Source organism: Peromyscus maniculatus, chromosome 9 (assembly GCF_049852395.1).
Source record: "Peromyscus maniculatus bairdii isolate BWxNUB_F1_BW_parent chromosome 9, HU_Pman_BW_mat_3.1, whole genome shotgun sequence".
In the NCBI taxonomy this organism is placed as follows: domain Eukaryota; kingdom Metazoa; phylum Chordata; class Mammalia; order Rodentia; family Cricetidae; genus Peromyscus; species Peromyscus maniculatus.
This window is the reverse complement of record NC_134860.1, coordinates 75,667,447-75,687,689: the sequence shown is the minus strand read 5'-3', so window position 1 is coordinate 75,687,689 and position 20,243 is coordinate 75,667,447. Positions and strand designations below refer to the sequence as shown.

The 20,243-nt window shown below is 44.0% G+C and overlaps 1 protein-coding gene across 10 annotated transcripts in view; it reads right to left on the bottom strand.

Moving 5' to 3' along the window:
* Enox1 (ecto-NOX disulfide-thiol exchanger 1) overlaps positions 1-20,243 on the bottom strand; it is a 565,632-nt gene that overhangs the window by 95,331 nt on the left and 450,058 nt on the right. For all 10 annotated transcript variants that reach the window (XM_076545410.1, XM_042285220.2, XM_042285223.2 and 7 more), the window contains 2 exons: positions 18,917-19,023; positions 14,888-15,005 (listed from right to left, as the gene is read on the bottom strand). In XM_076545410.1, coding sequence (XP_076401525.1) covers positions 14,888-15,005; positions 18,917-19,023 — 225 coding nt within the window. The remainder of the gene's footprint in view (positions 1-14,887; positions 15,006-18,916; positions 19,024-20,243) is intronic.

Here is a 20,243-nt window from a genome sequence, read left to right as displayed (position 1 = left end):
CTGGGCCAATTCCAGGAGGAGGCACCTAGGCCAGAGGTTCTCAACCTGTGGGTCGCAACCCCTTTGACAAACCTTCATCTCCAAAAATGTTTATAATTCATAACAGCAGCAAAACGACAGTTATGAAGTTGCAATGAAAATGATTTTATGGTGTTGGGGGGGGGGTCACCACAGCATGAGGAACCGTATTAAAGGGTCAGAGCATTAGGAAGGTTGGGAACTACAGGCCTAGGCAGAAGGGCAAGACCCGTGGAGGAAGGAACAAGGCTTCCCAGCTGAGTCTGCCAGGCACAGCAGCAGACACTCCTCCAACCCACAACTGTCTCGCTCAGCAGATGATGACTGAATGTTCTTCATGAATCTTCCCCCCTAAAAAGCATTATTTTTCTTTTCCTGATGCATGTACTGTACACACACACACACACACACTAAAATAATGATAATGATGATGATGGCAATAATAATAATGATAATACCATTTCCCAAGAAGCACAGGCATCCTGCCCAGGTGGTCCAGCAGCCCTCTGTGCCTCTTCTTGAGCGTTGCCCAGCTGCATCTGTGCTTTGAGAAAGACGCCCCACTCTCCACGTGCAATCTCACCCCACCTTACTTGGGAGCAGCCCCTCACTGTAAGAGCCGTCACCTTGTGCAGCAGGGTCGGAGGAGCGGGAACCTAATGCCACCTATAATATCTGCTAGTCTCGTCTTCCGTTAGGTTTTGACACCTGATCTCTTTCAGCGCCTCCTAATGGCATCTCTGTCAGGGAAAGAACCTTATCCCAGCTTTCCTCACCAGGCATGGTCTTCTAGGCATCTCTGCTGCCTCTGGTATACTTCCACATTTCCTTAATCTCTTTCCTGTTCTGCTCTGGATGCTGTGACTGAGTGCTTCCGTGGATCTTCCAGGCTAAGCCTCCATCCTCCTGATCCCCGCACTGCTTTTCTTAGCAGCTATCTTCCTAACCATGGCTGGCTTGTGGATCTCACCCTGAGGAGGTCAGACTGACCTTTAAGAACTAGTCACCCTTGAACCTCAGCCTCTGGCCTGGCCTCTGCCACAGGAGAGGAGGTCCTTCAGGTGGGCAAGCTCTTCCCAGGCCATTCACGGGCTACAAACATGTGACTCCCTGGAAAATGCCTGGCATGCCTGCTTCCTCTCTGACCACCAACACAGGGGGACAATCTTTGCTCTTCTAGAACAGCATCAAGGCGGCAGGAACTCGGGCACCGGGACCAGGTCTTTCTGGGCCAGTTCATCCTGCTTCCCTATTCAAGCAACCCTTCCTACACTAATCAGTGAATACTCCGAATGTGCTGGCACAGGCAAGTTCTTCATGGACACTGCTTCCTCTCCGTTCTCTTTCCTTTGGCCCAGCCACTTTCTGTCCATCACACATGGTGACCGTTGTCCTTGGTTTTAGTGTCTCTCATATTCTATTACCTTGTCTTGTCTGTTCCTTCCTTCCTTTCCCATCTACTTCCACAAATAGCCATCCACCCTAATGTTATTTATAGGCCCTCTCTCCATCCTTTGTACTTCAGACTCGCCTGGGGTGTGTTTTAGTAACAGATGACTGGGCATTAACCCAGGGCATGGGTACCTGTAGCAGGTCCCCCGGGTGATTCTTATGTGTAGCCCAGACTGGGACACTCATTTATACCGTGTTTAAACCTTCTGCTATTACTCTCCATTACAGCACAAGTATTTTCAACTTGCCATAAATCCTTTCATTGATTCTTTACCATAATCTTATTAATGAAACAAAGCAGGAGCGCATGCTGCCTTTAAGAAAGCTGATGGCCGGAGGAGGGGACACCCTTTGGCAAGCTGTCCCAGAAACAACACTAAGCTGCATCTAGGAGTCTGGCTTGGTCTGACTCCGTTATTTTTCCATGCTGGTCAGCACTGCTCTGGGGACACCAGTTCTCAGTCTCGCATGTTCCTTTCTCAAGCATTCTAATGATTCACCACCTGAATAACATCCTCTTCAAAACAGCTTCCGGGGGAGTCTGGCCATCCTCAAGCTCACGAAGTGGAAAGTCTACGCAGGAGGCGGCCAAGAGTGGCTTCTCAGAACACTGAGTAATTCATCCACACAGACGGCTCTGGTCCCAGACTTCTAACATTCTCTTGTTACTTCTTTCCAGCCCTGGAATGTGAGTTCTCTAGAAGCCTGATTTGGGCAACTTGGAGCCCATCTTTTTTGGAGTCCTTGGGCAGAAAAAGCAGCGTGTATTTTATAAACTGTCTGCAAGGCTAACTTATAGCAGCTTTTTTTCCACTGGAGAGAGAAGTTCAGACATGAAGAGCCTTTCTATACTGAGCACAGTCACCTTCCTCACAAACCTCGCTCAGCCTTTTTTTTTTTTTTTTTTTTGCTTTGCTCATTAAAGTGATTTGTTTTGAGTTTCTGATGAGTATAATTTTCAGGTATGAATGTTTCATTCTCCCCAGCAGCTCCTCACAAAGGCCCTGCAAGTACTGAATCCCCAGTTCAGCACTATTAATCACACACTAAATGCTTCTAAACTGCGCTATCTTTTTCTAATTGAGAAATAGAGCTGTTTGGGCAAGTTTATTAGGTGACCTTGATTAAATTAAAGAGGTCAGGGATGGAACAGGCTTCAAGCCCATAGTCAACGATTTTTTTTTTTTTTTAAAAATGACTTCCTTCCAATTAAGCAGGAATTAGCATGAAATATTTTGTTTCGGAAAGGTTAAAGGAATTCCTTGGAGGAGGCAGTTCTCTTGTTACTCGCTTCCTACTGAACTCGAGAGAGAAAGTGCTGTGGAGAGCTTTCTATAAAGCGCTTTGTTAACACAGTGCTCATGGTCTGGCATCAATTATAATATTCCTTAGGAGCCTAAATGTTACATAGCTGAAAAAAAGTCTAATTTAAATGTTAATTTCTATTCGAAAAGCCCAAGGACCTAACAACTTTCACTAATAATAATAAAAATATTAATAATAAAAAAGAAAGATGTATTTTTCATTTGCAGTAATTTCAACCTAGTTCTAATTTCAAATGATACCATTCTCTTTCTCTTAGCTTTGTCCTTTACCTGTCCGTATTGCCCCATGATTTAATAAACTGTGAAAGGATGTCTCATCCTTGCCGCCCTAAAGAGTCACACATGAGTCTCTGATACACAAGCAGGAAAGCCCAATTCCACAGATAAGAGGGGGAGTAACTTGGGGGACCACCCAGGATTGCTGAGGAGCGGCGATCATGAGGGAGATGGCGTCTCTGTCCCTCCATAGTCCTGTCCTATCAACACTGGAGCCCGGCTGACACGGACTCTATGAAGGAGGCACCAGGAGACTGGAAAAAGACAAGGCGAGGGGACAGGATGAAGGCTCAGGTAAAGGGCTTGCCTTGTACGCGTGAGGCCCTGAGTTTGATCTCCCAGAACCTAGGTTAAAAGAAGTAAGGCCAGGTACTCCAGTGCATGCTTGTGACCCCTGCAGTGGGAGACATAGGCAGTTGGATCCTTGGATCTCACCAGCTGGCCAAACAGCCTGGCCTGCAGGGTGAGTTTTAGGCTGGTGGGGGAGAAGGTGGGCAAACAAACCCCAAAGGTACCTGAGAAACAATAGTCAAGGTTGTCCTCTGGCCCCCCACATGCACACACATAAGACAGAGAATGGGTGGGTGGGGGGATTTTGAATTGGTACCAATTCTCGGACTTGGAACAAACATCTCAGGGTCCTTATCTGAAAAATATGAGAATGTTGTGAAGTAAAGGGAAATGAGTCTTTGTTTTCATGTTTGGCTCCAAATGAAGAACAGAAACATCCCCCAGGAGATGAGAAATTAGTTCTTCCTAGTTGTCGTTTCTTATCTATCCAATGATCCATCATCTGCCTACCGTGTACAATGCTGAGCCTTTGGAGAGAAAAGGGCCCCGCAAGGGGTACGGTCGGTCGTGAGAGACTCTCCCACCTCACATGTGCTCACCCCATCAGCTCTAAGCACACAAAGGTTTCTCTCAGGCTCACAGTTGAGATGAACAGTCATTTCTTTCAGGTTCTCTCATCCTTTGCCATTCTTTACATCAAGGGTTCTCTGCTGGCTTTTGGTGGGGACGGTGAGTGTGCAGCCAGGGGAGACTGTGTGGACCCAGGACCCGATGCTATTCTAGGAGAAGGAGGACTGATCACAGGCTGGGAGGGCTTTCTGGAATTTACGAGCAATACTTTCACTTCAGGGACTGAGTCTTAATTAGACTTACAAGACTTTAGCAATTTCCCCTTTAATCTGGCACTTCCAGACAAAAGCCATGGTCCCAGACACATTGTAGGATTCATGAATGTTGTTCAGTTTTGTCACTGCTTTGTATCGTGACAATGCTTAAGATGATTCACAGAGGCAAAGAGCTAAGGCCAGGGAAAGGGATGGTTTAGGATTACACAAACTATACTAGAAGAGTCTGGTATGAAGATAAAAATAGAAACTGACTGGTAGGTCACTAAAAGAAGAATGAAAGCTCTTATCCTGGCCCCCAAAGACTAGCCAAATATATTAGAGACTGAGCCTTACAACTTATAATTAGAATAATGCAACAAGGTCCACTACTCACTTTTTATAATTATTAAGCAATTTCACTTATTATTGGGGGTACAAAGACTCAGTTTTGGTCCTTGTTAAATTCAGAATATTGGGGAAAGAGGAAACATATGGCTTTCAGCATCTCTTCCAAAGCCAACCTTCCCTGGGTGTGGGAACTGCAGTGAGATTGATATTGCCCTGTGTGTTCTCCCTCAGACTTTTATTTTAAAGATGTATTTAGAGGCATATCTCATAAAGAAAAGCCCCAGGGACAGGGCAACAGGGAGAGGCACTTCAATAAGTTCTGGAATTAGATGTGAGTCGATACACTGATAGTTTTGTGGGCTCTCTCTCTCTCTCTCTCCCAGGCCCTGGGGGTGCAAAGAAAATGGGGAACACGATGGGAAAAGTCAAAAGGCTGATATTGCAGCTTAGATCAGTCATTTAGTGTGTGCTCGTGTTCAGAGAGAAGTAGCCTTATTTTTCTCTTTATCACTTTGGAGAGTTAGGTAACAGAGAACATTGGTTATGACTGCGTGTATGGTTCAGCCGATCCCAACATTTCTTCAAATTGTTTCTTCTTTCTGTCTATATCCATATAGCAGACACTCTTTAAGAAAATGTCATTCAACCAGAAAACAGACTGTGCCAGTTTTCTGAATATTTATTTTTGTTGGAGTGGACTTAAAAACAGTTTACTGGGTGCACCTTTACAATGCAATGCTTGTGGGAACTGTTCAGCTAACTTCCTAAGGCTCCTTAAACTGTCGGCACCAAGCTGACTTACCATTCCAGGAAGCATTTCTGCTACAGGTTTAGTGTCTGCAGGACCAGTAAGGCCACGGTGTTACTGCAGAGGAAGCTTGGACTTTGGGATTGTTGAAATGAATAACTGACCTTTAATCGTGTTCTCCTCTTCAATACCAGCTACATTACTCACAGCCAGTTTTTTTTTTTTTTTAATAAAGAGAACTCTGAAGCTTTCTGTCATCAGCTTTTCTATGTACCCTTCTTTCTGAAAGCTATACCTTCACCCCCATCCAGATGTGAGTCTGATGTCTGGCTAACATTTCTTGATTCAGAATTTTAAACTTAATGTGCCTCATAGTATTATTAAGACAACACCTCATACCTCTTGTAGACATTTTGGGAGTACACAAAGAAGAAAAAAATAATTTAAAATAAAAAAATCAAATTATCATCTTTTACAGATATACACTCTAAATATTTTTACCCATTTCCTTATAGATCTCATTATATATATATATATATATATATATTGAATATAACACATATATAAGCACACATTTGGAGTTACATATGCCATTTTGTAAGTGCTTTTATCACTTAGCAACTACACTGAGAACCTTCTATTGTGCCATTTAAAATCTCTAAAACATGATTCCTTTTCCAGATCTGATCAGATGCATCACTAACTGATACTCCAGTGCAGTGTGTATAAGAGTACAGTGAGATATTTGCAAGTTTCTAAGCAATTCTGGGAGATGAAAATCTCTGTAACTGCTTCAAGCTGCAGTGACTCAACATGCCCCAAGTGGGAATGCAGGAGATGCAGAATCAGGAAGGCCTCACTGTGGACTTGGCAATGTCCAGCTCGAAGCTCTGCAGTTAACACTGTCATGCAACTGTTGCCCCAGATAGGATTCTCTCCATGTCTCTGCTACTGGTTGGAGCTTAAATAAAAAATTTTTCTTCCTGCCGGGCGGTGGTGGCGCACGCCTTTAATCCCAGCACTAGGGAGGCAGAGCCAGGCGGATCTCTGTGAGTTCAAGGCCAGCCTGGGCTACCAAGTGAGTTCCAGGAAAGGCGCAAAGCTATACAGAGAAACCCTGTCTCGAAAAACCAAAAAAAAAAGAAAAAAAAATTTTCTTCCTTAAAAATTTCTCAGGAGGTTTTACATGTTGTGCCCTGAAACTGGGATGCCCCAGCTGCTGAACACATTGTCTGTTCCAAGAATCAAAACTACTCAATCGATACAAGAGAAGCATCTCGAAGACACAGAAAAGCATAATATAATAACAATTTGTAGGTTGCTTTAAACATCGATTTCCAGGGCTTCCAATTATAAGATAAACATACAATGGCAAGTGGAATTCCTGAAAATAAGAAAGAAGACAATTACTTTTTTCAAGTTCCTTTTCCATTAGTATGTGGCTCCCTGGTCAGGATGATGTCTGGTCAGGGTCTAATAGCTTGATGCCACCAACTGTGCTTAGATGAACAATGAAACAGAAAAGCAGAGGAGGATGAGGACATCGATGCCCATCAGCAGTATATCATGGTGCTAAGATGTAACAGCGTGTGCTTTAATATGGTCTGATATTGATTCTTTTGGCCAGTGTCCCATTTTGACAGCCTTGGAGCCACACTTTTAGATTTTAGATGGAGAGACATAGAAGAAAATCAATGGATATGAACTTTTCATTAGTAACTGGCCTACATATCTATGGCTTCTCAGCCACACTCACATTTAATGGATCTGAAACATGGTGTTGGAGGGCTGTTCCAGTATTTAGGCCTCAAGAACCTCAGGTGTTCACTATGACCAAAGACCCATGGTAGCCTCATCTCCCAATGATTTGTGAGAAAAAGCCAGGAGCCAATAAGGAACACAGACTTGCTCTGCATTTTTTTTTAATGTCATGAGCATATCAGAAGGCTTTTAAAGATGTGTTATATAAACAGGCCTGATTAAAACCCAAATAATGTAACGTTGTCTCTATTGAGCTTTACAAAATACATTGAAATAGATAGTTCTACTACACAGAAGGGCAAAACATTAGAAATTCAAACTTTTTCTAGAGCACTGTAACAGCCATATCTTCTGCTATATTCACCATTCTTAACCACTGACTTCCTTAAGAGACTATATTTTGTTTGTATATGAAAAATAGTTTTGCTTTTAAACAATGCCAGCTGCTTCTCAAGGTGAGGGCAGTGAGCTAACATGCTGAAAATACCTTCTAGGAGCTTCTACTGAAATCACAGGTGAGCGAGCCCTTGCCAGCACACAGAGTGTTGAGAACGAGTTCTCTCTTCATGATCAGAAGCATTCCTCTGTATTGCTCACGGAGTAAAGGGGGAGTCAGTCATTAACGCAAGGCAATCTAGCCCTATGTTTAGCCAAACAATAGAAATCTACAAACTCACCGGGAGTCTGCCATCTAACCCCTTCCAGAATTATTCTGATAGCTTTTTCCAGAAGTCAGGGAGACTACACTGAAACTCCAACAACACTGTGTTAATTTTGTTCAAACTTGAGCTGAAAACATATTTTAACATCCTGTCAGGTTGAGATACTAAGAGTGTCGATAAAATGACACTCCGGTAAATGTAAATTTAGACTGCTGTTACAAGCCCCTGCCTGGCTCCAGGAGGTGTTAGGTTGCTATAGTATTTTCCATAGCAACTTTGCATCTTATTACATAAATACTCCCTCAGTGTCCTTAGAGCCTGCTAAGGAAATGGGGGGAAGTCTCTTATGAGCCTTAACACAATGAAATGCCCCCAACCACAGGAAGCTGGAATAGAGATGATGGTGTTCTGGGAAGTGGAAAAGACTGGGTTCCTGTGAGATGTATGCAAGGGGTGAGGCTGAGATCCCAATGTCTGAATCCTTCACAGTCAAGCCCTCTTGGCTCTCCCTTTCAGACAACGATTTAACTTTCCTCACTCCCTTCTTTTGCCTGCTACCTACCTAGTAGCCCAGGCCTTCTGCAGGGTTCAGAAGGGCTCACTGTGCTTGGCAGGAAGCCAGAGACTCACAGAGCCCATTCTTGTAAACGCACCTTGGAGTACTAGGCTGAGTGACCGTGGGAGGCCACTGAGGGAGCCTTCCTTGCTCCAGGCCGAGCACAAGTGTTGGACCCTAACCAGGGCTCCACTCAGTTTTAAGGAAGGGCAGCAAAGCAGGGGAGTCCTGGGGAGTTCCTTAGATCCAAAAAAACAGGGCAATTTTCCTGGAAGTGGTCAGTTATGGAAAGTTTGCTCATTACGAGAGAAGTCAGGAGCCAACTGTGGCATTGCTAGGTACCACAGAACAGTAAGGGCATAAATTTACAGAAAGATCAAGAATTTACAACCCAGATGCAGAGGGTCCATTTGGACAGCCTCCAGCAGAAAGAGCTCCTACAAGATCCATTTAATAATATCTGCCTCCAGGTATTTAAAAGGTAAATCAATTTTCAAGGAGAAATGGTTTTTGTATTTTTTAAGAAGCCTGTTCATTATGGCAGGGAATTGTAACTGTACATAAAAATCAGGGAACTGAAAAAATTCAACTGAAAATAAACATTTATTTGAAGTCCATTGGTAAGATTTGCACAGTGTATAAAAACAAAACAAAACTATTCCCTCGTTGGCACTGAGGTTCCCAGGAGACATGCAGCTGAGCCCGAGAAGCACGTGCTTGTCTTTGATTCAGGGGTCCTTCCTAAATAGATGCCACTGGTCTTTTAGGAGATGCTCAAGGCTGTCAGGACACAGGAAAGCAGCTTGTCCTTCTAGCTTCCATTCAATGCTGCCCCTGCCTCGGGGAGCATGGGCCCCGGCATGTGGCTATCAATGGAACCCTCCCAGTCTCCACAGCAGACAGCTCTTGTTCTGCCAGGTGCTAAACCTCTGTGGTTAGCTGCCCCAGAGCACAGTCCTGGCCTCCCTCCCAAAAGGCAGCCTCAGGCAAGCTGCCATCCGTACTGCCATCTTGAGTCAGACTCTAGCTGGTATTTAGTAACCCCTGTGCTTGGCTGGTATGGGGCTGCAGTGAGTCTCCTCTCAGACTCCCTGTGGGGCAACCCCACTGGGCGTTCAGAACGTAATTAGGAGGGGAATGCAGTAACAGAAAACCAAAGGTAATCTTGAAACTCAAGAAATCAAGGGGGCAGCCAAAGACAACCTTAATATTCATATTTTTAAATCCAAGGCATCCTGCTATGGATAAAACTATTCAGATCAAACACTGGTATTCTAATTAAAATTGAATCCCTAATTTGATGTGGCTGCTGGAAATCACTGTTCAACTTCTTGGTGAAATTAAAAACAACAATAAAACAAAAATGGTTTTGTGAGTTTCTATGGGAAATTGACAACACAGAGAACACTTCGTTGTTTAAAAAGTATTTGTGGGTAGGGCGAGGCTGGGTGGGTAAAAATGCTTACTATACATGCCTGAAAACCCGATTTTGCATCCCCAAAACCCACTTTAAAAAGAAAAGAGTGGGGGGAAAGAGCTAGATGTGGTCATCCCATCAATTATACCTCATCAGGTGGGAGGTGAAGGTAGGAGAAACACCTGGCAGCCTGAGGTCCAGCTAGTCTGGAATGCACAGCACAGTGGCAGAAATAACATGAGATGCCCCGCCTTACACAAGCTGGGAGGTGAGTGACTCCAGAAAGTCACCTTCTGCCCTATAAACTCATATGCATGCCTAGACACAGACACAGGCAGACAGACAGACAGACAGACAGACACACACACACACACACACATGCACACGCACACACACATGTTCATATAAAGAACCCAGACTTTAAATGAGGTTCAGTTAGAATCTAAAAGCATTTGTTATGTCCTGTAGAAAGGTTTAAGTATTGTCGTTAAGCAAGAACCTTGTCTTTCCACTTTTCTAAAATTTGTGTTTTCTGAACATGCATGGAATGTTGGATGGATAGCATAACCTTGAGGCAGGGATGGATGATACCACACTTCACTTCCTGGCTTTAGGACATACCTGTTATTCAGCCTGGTGCCTTAATTAGCATACCATGCTTTATTTCTTTAAAAGGCATCCATCACATCCCCTGGAGGGCAGGGGCATCAGGTCTAACCCTCTCTTTGGAGCCACAGTGCCTTCACTGTGCTGCTGTGGTGATTTACAAATGTCTTTGGTCATCAGAAAGATGCCTATTCTGTGTGACACTGAGTTTTCGCACCAAGTTCTGAATGTTTTGGCAAAAGGAAGCATCCTCATTGAATATGCATCTTAACATGTGCCTTTTAAATCGAATCAGAGCAAATGTTCCCAGTGTTAATCGTCTTGTGAAAGAAAGACATCAAGAAAGAACATTACGATCAGATGACGGGGCAGATGCAAGGGAAGGATGTGTGTGAAGGTCAGCGTACTTTTAACTGTTTGGAGCAAGGTCGCGGGCCAGGTGCTGGAGAACAATGGAGACCATAAGCAGAGTACCACCGAGTAATTATTTTGCACTTGGCATTATTTGTAAAGGCACAAGCCCCTAACATACAACGGCTTGTTTAACTCTAACGATTCTAAAACTTTTTGGGTTCTACCACACCAAGCCTTCCAGGTGTGGCTGCCCCCCTCCTTTGTATGCGGCTGTCCCACCTCCACTGTCCATGTGGAGAGAAGACCATGGAAGGACAGAGACAGGGAGGGGACCAGGGGCTGACGGAGGACTAGATGTGGATTTAAAAGTTTGGCTTGATTCCAGTAGGAGGCAAACTAAGCAATAACCCATTTACACTTTTATCAAAAGCCAGCTTCACAGGCTCTGGAAGACGGTGCTCATCTTCCTCAATGGATGCTTTGATAAATCTGTCAGGGTTTTCAGTTATTAGCAGAATCATTTCCATTTCCATCACTATCTTAGTTTTGCTCCAACGAATGCCTTTTCCCTCTTAAGACCAACCAATGAGGGAGTGTGAATGGTCTGCCAAGAGCTATATTAAAGCAGAACCAGGGAACTCTAGCCAAAGATATGCTGCTAATCATTTCACAGAGAGAAAAGTAAAAAATAGAATGATATAGTCTTTACAACCAGAAAAGCAGAGGCACATTGAAATATTTTGGTTATTTAGAAATAAAACCAAAAGTATCATACAACCCCTTATATGCATAATCGATTGTGTTATTTCTAGACACAAAGTCTTGCTCTGTCTCATTGGGAAACGCTCCTGCCTGCTGCGGTTGTGAGTGTCTTAGCGGGGAGAGGGTATGCCAAGCTGGCACCGGGAGCGCCAGCCTGACCACCCTGAGGAGTATGGCTTCACCATGTCCTCCTATCACAGGCAGAAGGTCCCCTAGAGGGTGTTCTTTCCTGGAATTTCTAAGAATTTCTGGGCCGGCTATTTCCTTAAGATATTTGAGGCAAAGAGAAGAAAAAGTTTCAGCTGAGAGGAGCTAGGCCAGAGATGGCTCCTGTAGAGGAGAGAGACTCTCAGTTTCATGTTTGGCAGCTCCCATTGGTTCATCAGAGCCGGACATTGTGGGGAAGCAGCTCCCATGTGGAGGACAGCCAGCCACACATTTGTACCTAAAAATGAGTGACGGGCAAGGCTGTTTCCTTCAGTCTATGAGGTCTCTGTCCCCGCTCCTTTGCTTCATGCCGTCATTAGCATGGTTTAGTCCAAAGAGCAGATGGGAATTCTTGCCGTCAGGCAATGTCCCTGAATACTCAGGGCTGAAAGGAAAACAATGGCCTGCTTGTGGGCAGGATCTCCAGGGCCCAGTGGCATAGAAATGGTCAGCTGCTTACTCATCCCTTTAATCAGTCCTCTGCTCTCTGCCGAAACCACATGCCACGTCCTCTGGCCCAGCTCATTTGAAGAAACACGAAAAGGACTTTGGACTTCTGAGGCCTGGCATCTGAACCCCAGCCCTTTCATCTCTTCCCTCGGTACATGGCAGCCAACACGCACTGCATTTGCTCATTAATTCCGCTGACCAAGTAACATGCCTGGGGAAAGTCTTCAAAGTGTAGGACATACCGCACGCTCTCATCGGATGCCTGGTGCATCAACCAAGAGAGGTCTGGGAAACTGCTCTCCAGACCTTTGGGGGGGAGTGCTAGTCCCCGAGGAGGGCACAGGTCCTTGCTGCCTCCGTGGGCATGTCTAAAACTAAGTTCCGGCATCAGTCCTATGGATGTACAGTTGTTGATGTGATTTCCCAGATCAGCTCAGTGGACCTACTGTTTATTCATCCTTATGCTAGCCTATCCCAAACAAACTGTGAAATCACATGCATTTCTCCCTACGGAAACTGACAGAGTGTTTAAAAAGAAATGTTACTGATGGAAGCAGATGCAGAGATCCACAGCCAAGCACCAGGCCGAGCTCTGGGAGTTCAGTCGAAGAGAGGGGAGAGAGATCATATGAGCAAGGGGGCGGGGGGTGGGGGGGGTGTCAAGATCATGATGGGGAAATCTACAGAGACAACTGAACCAAGCTCATAGGAACTCACTAACTTTAGACTGACACCTGTGGAGCCTGAATAGGACTTGACTAGGCCCTCTACATACAGGAGGCAGTTATGTAGTTTGGTCTGTTTGAAGGGCCCCTGGCAGTGGGATCAGGATCCATCCCTGGTGCATGATCGGGCTTTCTGGAGCCCATTACCTGTGGTGGGACACCTTGCTCAGCCTTGATGCAGGGGGGAGGGGCTTGGTCCTGCCTCAGTTGAATGTACCAGGCTTTACTGAGTCCCCATGGGACTCCTTACCCTTTTGGAGGAGGGAGTGGGGGGTGGGTGGGTCAGGGAGGAAGGCTGGTGGTGGAGCAGGAGGAGGAATGAGAGCGAGATCTGTGATTGGTATGTAAAATGAATAAAATTATTTTTAAAAAATAAAAAAAGAAATGTTACATATACAAAAGGCACAGGTTCAACTCAGAATTTCAGACTGACTCAATTCTTTCTCACCTTACAGAAGGATATTAAGAATCCAATTTTCATCTTCAAAAATGTTAAAAACCATTTAGAAAAAGAAACATTTTATAGCAAGATCACATGGAATTCCAGAAAATCACATGAATAGCCATTCTTTTCATATATGAAGACTTACAGAAGTGCCCGTGAGGACAGAATTCTCTTCAAATAACCAGATTCACAGCTTAGAGTGGGACAGTCCTGAGAAAGGTAGTCTCCATCTAATGAGAGACGGAAATGCTGGGCTAGCTTTTAGACAACGGGGTTGGGGAGTCCCTGAGATACGGTGTTTGTTTGCGTGCTAAGCTTCTAAAGAACTTCAAGGATGGGATTCAGGAGGAAAGTGATATTTCCTAGGGCAATGGCTCTCCAATGTCAGAAAGTATCAAGTGGGCTTCCCCAAAGATCTTTGATTACAAAATGCCAGGTCTCATTCCCCTGTCCTACAAGTTTGTCTCAGTGGGTCCTGATAGTGTTGGGAGAGAGGCTGATGCCTGTTACTATGGCTTTGATGCCATTTAACACAGAGAACCATTTACTGTCCATTGTCTGCTCTGACACCCTGACTTTGTCTAAGGTCAGTGTCCCATATTCTCCAGGCTCATGGTGTACTACTAAAAATCACTTACTGTTACCCAGAATTGTCCACAGTCCTTACCCTGTCCCTTCCCTAGGAAAATAGTATATAAGTACTATGTCATGTTGGGTTAGTAAATGATCACACTGTGTTTAAACATGCACATCATCAATGCACATCTTCTACATAGTCTACCTACTGTCATCCTATTTTCAGAGGGCAAGGGGGGGTGTCTTTGCCTCTACCCCTCCACTTCTACCAACAAATTAGCCAAGATCCTCTATTCCAGTCGCCTGCAATCTTTCAGTTAGAAACCAGAAACAGGTGTCTGTTTTATTCCCTGGTACACACAAGAAGATGGACCTTATTACATTTCTCTAATTTTATTTTCTGGCCGGGCTGGTGACGGCTGGTCTTGGCAGGTCCATCGGACAATATCCCTTCCCTCTCACCAGCTACCTTCCTTTGGTGACTCCAGTCTGATTGGACCTGTAAACACTAAGGACTCACTTGTGAATCTAGGAGACAGTTTTAATCAGTCTCAGATAAGGCAGAGTGCACAAAGAAGGCGTTCTTTAAGCTCCGCTCAACTCAAGGAGTAGATGCCCCTCACTTGGTACCAAGTGTGGCCCCATCTCCATGAAAAGTTAGGTGAACTGTATTGGAGGGAATGTTTAATTGTCTAGCATGCTAGCTGGTTAGTAAGCTTCTTTAGGGATTAAACATTTTCTAAGAAGTACATGGACTGAAACCAAACTTCATCTGTAATTTAGCATCAGCTGTGGCTGCCACACTCTGGAAAAGGGGTTTTATGGGTACAGGCACAGGTCCCTGAAAGAAGGATAATGGCCCCAGATCTACATATGGAGAAACAACTGGAGCAATTTAAATCACCGTGTTCCCAAGGAGGAGTTTAACGTTCTATTAATAAAATGTAGTCACTCAAAAGATGAAAGTTTAGTGCAACTCAAATAAAAGTGAGTTATGTGGCCATTTCCTGGCACTTATTCCCCACGTAAGATGCGGTGCTCGCTAGGATACCTCTGGGGACCCGGCGGTTACCAGCATTACCTGATTCATCAACTCTCATTTTTTTGGTCGGGCTATCGCAGTTCTCATCATCAGACATTTCCATTTCCTCCTCGCGGCGGATGCCCATGAGCTGCTCACTTTGAGCGTTCCGGAGTTCCTGAAAGCACAGGATACATGAACATCAGAAACACAGCCATACATCATCGTACCATCTCCCCACGGTCTCTGGTAGGTTACGGCTCACATATCAACTTTTAAAGTCTAAAGCTTCCACCCAAAGTCTAGAACAGTGTTGAAAGGGGTTAGGAGAAAGACAGGAAGCTTCACTGTCAGACCTGGGAGAAATCCTTGCTCATCAATGACTGGAAGGGCTCTTTGTAAATTCCTTGGTGTCACTGCAGTCTGAGTTTCCTGATTTATAAAAATGAGGATCTGTCTGCTCCAACTGGGCTACCGCAAGGTTACAGAGAAACAGCCATTACATAGATGGCACACAGAAGTCGCATCAACTGCTAACAAAGATGTGGGCAATGGGATTTTAAGGAGGCTGCATTCAGATTGGTCCTAGTATAGCTTTAAGAATACTCCTACACACCTATTTGCTCAATTTGCTTACTGGAACATTGTGGTACTAATGCTTTACAGGAGGGTAAATGAATTAAGGCATTTAAAAGACTTTAGTATATATGTGGCACGCACATGTGTGTGTGTGTGTGTGTGTGTGTGTGTGTGTGTGTGTGTGTGTGTCCGTGTGTCCAGAGATTGAAGTAGGTGTTTTTCTCTCTTGTTCTTCACCTTACTTTCTTCGTACAGGGTTTCTCACTGACTCAGCTAGACTGGGTCTATAAAGCTCTAGACACTTCCTGTCTTCACTTCTCCAGCTCTGAATCACAAGTGTATTCCAATGTAGTTATTTATAGGAATGCCAGGGATCTGAACTTACATTCTCATGTTTGCTTACAGACTGAGCCATTTCTATGGCCCTGCATATAAAAGACTCTTGGTCTCATGCTAGACACTGTGTTGAGCTGGTATGTATGTGCCTGACTATGATTTATCCAAACATTCATGCCATTCATATATTCACGGCATAAAATTCAAAAGATGCTGAATCAAATAAACACAGAGAGGTCTTCTCTTTTACAGCCTGTTACCATGTTCATGGGGCTGTAGTTCTGTGGTAGCAATGGCTTAAGCACTGGTTTTATAACCACAGATCTGAGGACCTGCCATGTTTAGTGACTAGGGCAAGGGCTGAAATCAAGTCAGGAAATTTCACTGAGCTTCTGCCTACTCACCCATAAAGGGGGATAATATTAAGACAAGGGTATTTGGCTGCAATGGTATGTTAGGAAATCCATTGTAAAAGGTACCAAATTACACATAAAATCCTTACCAGTGTTCCTAAAAAGCAGAATGATGTAATTGTTTACCGTAATTGGCTATATCATCATTTTATACCCAGCTGTGTATTATGGAATTGTTAAGCCTTCTGTTCTCAGAGCATGTACTGTTCTCAAAAAGACTTAGAACAGAGAAAGGCCTCCATTGTTCTGTTTTCTTCTTTTAAAGGCCTCTAATTAAAAGTCAAATACTAAGATAATTTTACTGTATAGTAAGTCTATGAGTAACAATAAAAGTAAACAATTCCATCAATTTATTGGGGCATGACTACTGCCCACCCAGCGGACGTCCTTTTGCTGCCCTGGCTTTGGAAGTCCTTCCTTAGCTCACAGATTTGAACTGCAGCAGGGTGGAAGGAAACTCATCATTGTTAACATATGCTAATGCATACCTCTGCACCCAAGAAATTACCCTTGTGGAGGACAGGGAAACAGGAAGGCAGACAGCCACAGAACAGTCCCTGGAGACCACTGGGACAATAAACACCACCTCCCTTTGTAACCATGCCATCTAGAAGAAAGAGGGGCTGAATCTGTCTACCAGCTCTTGGAGGTAGATACCACGGGTGATTTGTGGGGACATTTCTGGGCAATGGACAGCTAATTTTTCTATTGATGAAGAGCCCAATTCCCAAAGAGGTGGCTTGAAAAAACCCAAACAAGGAAAAACCAGGCGGAAAGAATAAACAAGGCTGTAAGGGCAGCTGCTTAGTTCTGCAATTAATGACAAACTGTCATATGACAGTTGTTTTGTGTGTGGGGGGGTGGTACAAAGGGAAAATACTGGAGGGAGGGGAACTAGGGTGTTTCCACAAGGTGCCCGTGGTTCAGCAGTAAATCACTAACACACTCTAATAAATCTGTAGAGGTGTTGCAGGTAATTAACAGATGCTGTACATGGGAATGCGGAAAAAATCAAGCCAATTATCAAGCTTATATGCCAACTGAGAAATCATCCACAATGTTAAATTACTAACTGGTATTTAATCAATTAAGCAACACGTAGGAGAGAAAATAAAAGGTAATTTAGAATTCTGTTTTCCAAAAGATAAGGTTGGAAGTGGCAGGAGGGACTTTTGAGAGTAACGTTCCATCCCTCTGGAGTCTCCATTCCATCCCTAAGGACTGAGAAAGCAAGAAGCCTTTCTGTGCCCACATAGTTTCAGCATCCTGGCACTTATGGGTATCTGTTAAAATATCCTTAGTTACACTTGATTTTATCTGGATTTTTAAAACATCCAAAGGTTCTCCATTCCCAGATCTGAATCATCATTGAATCATAGTTTAGACTCCAATTTGAGTGTTCATAACCCTCAGTGTCTTTACTGTACCATCAACAGAGGCCTCTTTTTATTTCCCCTTCTCGAAAATCAACTTTGACTTGGGTTGCATGTTGGTGTCAGAGAGAATCAACTACACACACCCTTCCTTTGTTTTGGGAGCCCTTGAAAAATTCAAGAGAAATCCTACCTCCTCCTCACAATCCTCAAGAGTGGACATGAGCTGGATCAATCACCAGCCACCTTCTTAGGCTAGTGAACTCCACTTAAACATGCCCTTACCCGACAACAACACTACTGTTTCCAGCAGCCCATTACTGTGAAGTTATTCAGCATTCGCCATAATAACAGCGACAATAAAGGATCTATTTAGTATTCATGTGGATATTACATGTAGTGCCATTGGTATTCAACTGCAATTTAGCATTAGTTAATGGGCACTTAAAAATGCTACCCGGATGATTGATGTCACAGGACTTTGTGTTTCCTCAAACTCTTCATAAAACACTTATTTCTCCAAGTGTGAGCCAAAACCATCACATAAATAAACCTTACCTTCTATAACTTTGTGAGTTTTGAAAGAGGGGAGTGTCTTTTAGAGAACTTTAATATTAACATGCTAGGAATGAAGAAGCATCCAAATGAAAACCATTCTCTCACTTAAAAAGAAGCAAAGGAAGACGGAATACTTACTTTTACATTACAGGTTCAAAGCGTACACTACAGGTGGAGTCAAAATTAACAGCTGGATGACCAATGACTAAGGACACAGTTGGGCCTGTCTCGGTGGCAAGGAAAGTCAAGTTGTGACCTCTTTCCTTGGCAGGGGATACTCACACTTCACACATGCATTGATGCTGTGAACTCAGCTAGCCTGGACATTTGCCCCCATCGTGAGCTTTGCTCTGGGGAGAGATGTGACAGAACCTCCTGGCTAGCCCAGTGGACCGGCATGGCTGACGACAAGAAGATATGGAGAGGAAGACGTACTTGCCGTTTCAAGCCCAAAGAGCCAACTGTCATCACCACATAGATGGCGGAAGAAAAGCTCCGTACTTAACGATTAGTTTTCTAAATTGGCTTTTACATATATATTTCAGTCTAATTGTAGGTAAAGCGTCTTGGTTTGTTTCTGAGCAAGCTCTTTACTACGAATGGGAAAGATGCTTCTCTCCCTTGGAGAGGAGGGAAAATTGTTCTAAGTGTGAAGCCAGCTGTTTTTCTGGACGAGAAACGAAGTAGAGCTGGCTAGGGAGGGGACAATGAGACAGGGCCATGGCAAAGGACTGCCCGCTGTAACAAAACCATTAACGGCTACAGCCACTCTATGCTCTGCCAATCCAGCTGTGTGATGGTGGTTAGAAAATAACAGTAAAATCACCAACCTCAGAATGCTTTCGCCAAATGTCTATGTTCTTGCGCTGAGCTTTCGAGAAATGGTCCCAGGCTTTTTGTCTGGTAGAAGCGTTGAAAACGGCCACAATCTGCTCAACTTTGGTGAACAAGGAAGTCAAACAAGACAAGGTAATTTATGTTGTGATCACTATAGGGAAGCAAAGCAAAGACACTAGGAGTCTATGGATGATGTCCCAGCAGAAACAACATCATCAATATCCATCCAATTTGTGCCTTTTTGTACTTACATTTTAGCAAGGTTGGGGATGTCTCCCTTCAAGTCTGTCTCCATAACTTTAGGTTAGAACAAATTCTATAGATGACTGGGGAAAGGATCATGGGCATCTACCTTGGAGCATCCTTTAGTTGTTGTTTATAAATCTGATAGGGCAGATTATAGACCTAGATCTATAGATATGCAGACCCTGCTCCTGTCATACAAATAAAGGTCATATGAAGTCCTGCCTGGCTAGGGGCTTCAGAGTAAAATTAGGGTGGAGCGTCTGAAGACCAAGAACCCAACATGTATTGATTTTCTTTGTTCTCCATCTCAAGGTGCTTAAGTACAACCCGCTGAAGACACTACTGTGTCCAAGGTCCAACCTGGGGCCATGAATCATTGTGTTCTAGCTTCCTCAGCCTCTAGAACCAGCCCCCCCACCCCCGTTTGTTTTCTCTAAGGACTGAAGCCAGTTCTCCTGCCCATTGGCTGGTAATAGGTGCTACTCATTTCTTGTGAAGACAGACCAAAGATCACCTGAGCAGCAGCTCTAGTCTTGAGTCTGACTTCAGTACCATGGGTGGTTCTCCATTCTTTATTGAGTCCATCCCCTATCTGCTGGTATCCCACAATAACTTTCATAAGCATCCCCTCCTGACTCTCACACCGTTTGGGGTTTTAATTCTATCATCTTGACGTCATCGATTAATCCTGTTACCTCCAGGAACAGTGCTATTTGGATGGTAAATGTTGAGGAATCGTGAAAGGGATGGGAAGGGATGGGGTCTTCTTAGTAGATGTTAGGTATGAAGCTAACCAACTATAGACTCAGTCTTGTTTGAATAATTATTGATCTGGTAAGCATGGGATTAAGGAAACTAGTGCTTTGAGTCAATCACATGATTAAACCTGAACTTCTAAATATTGAGTTCAGTTCTTATGGATGCTAGCACTGTATCCCATAATTCCTAAGTGATTCTTGAGGCTCTATTATAAAAAAAGAAGGCTTCAATTCTCTTCCACATCTTCAGACATCCAAAAAATGTCATGACAGCAAAGCCCCCAAAGGCGAGTGACCTTCAGTGGCAAAAGATTAG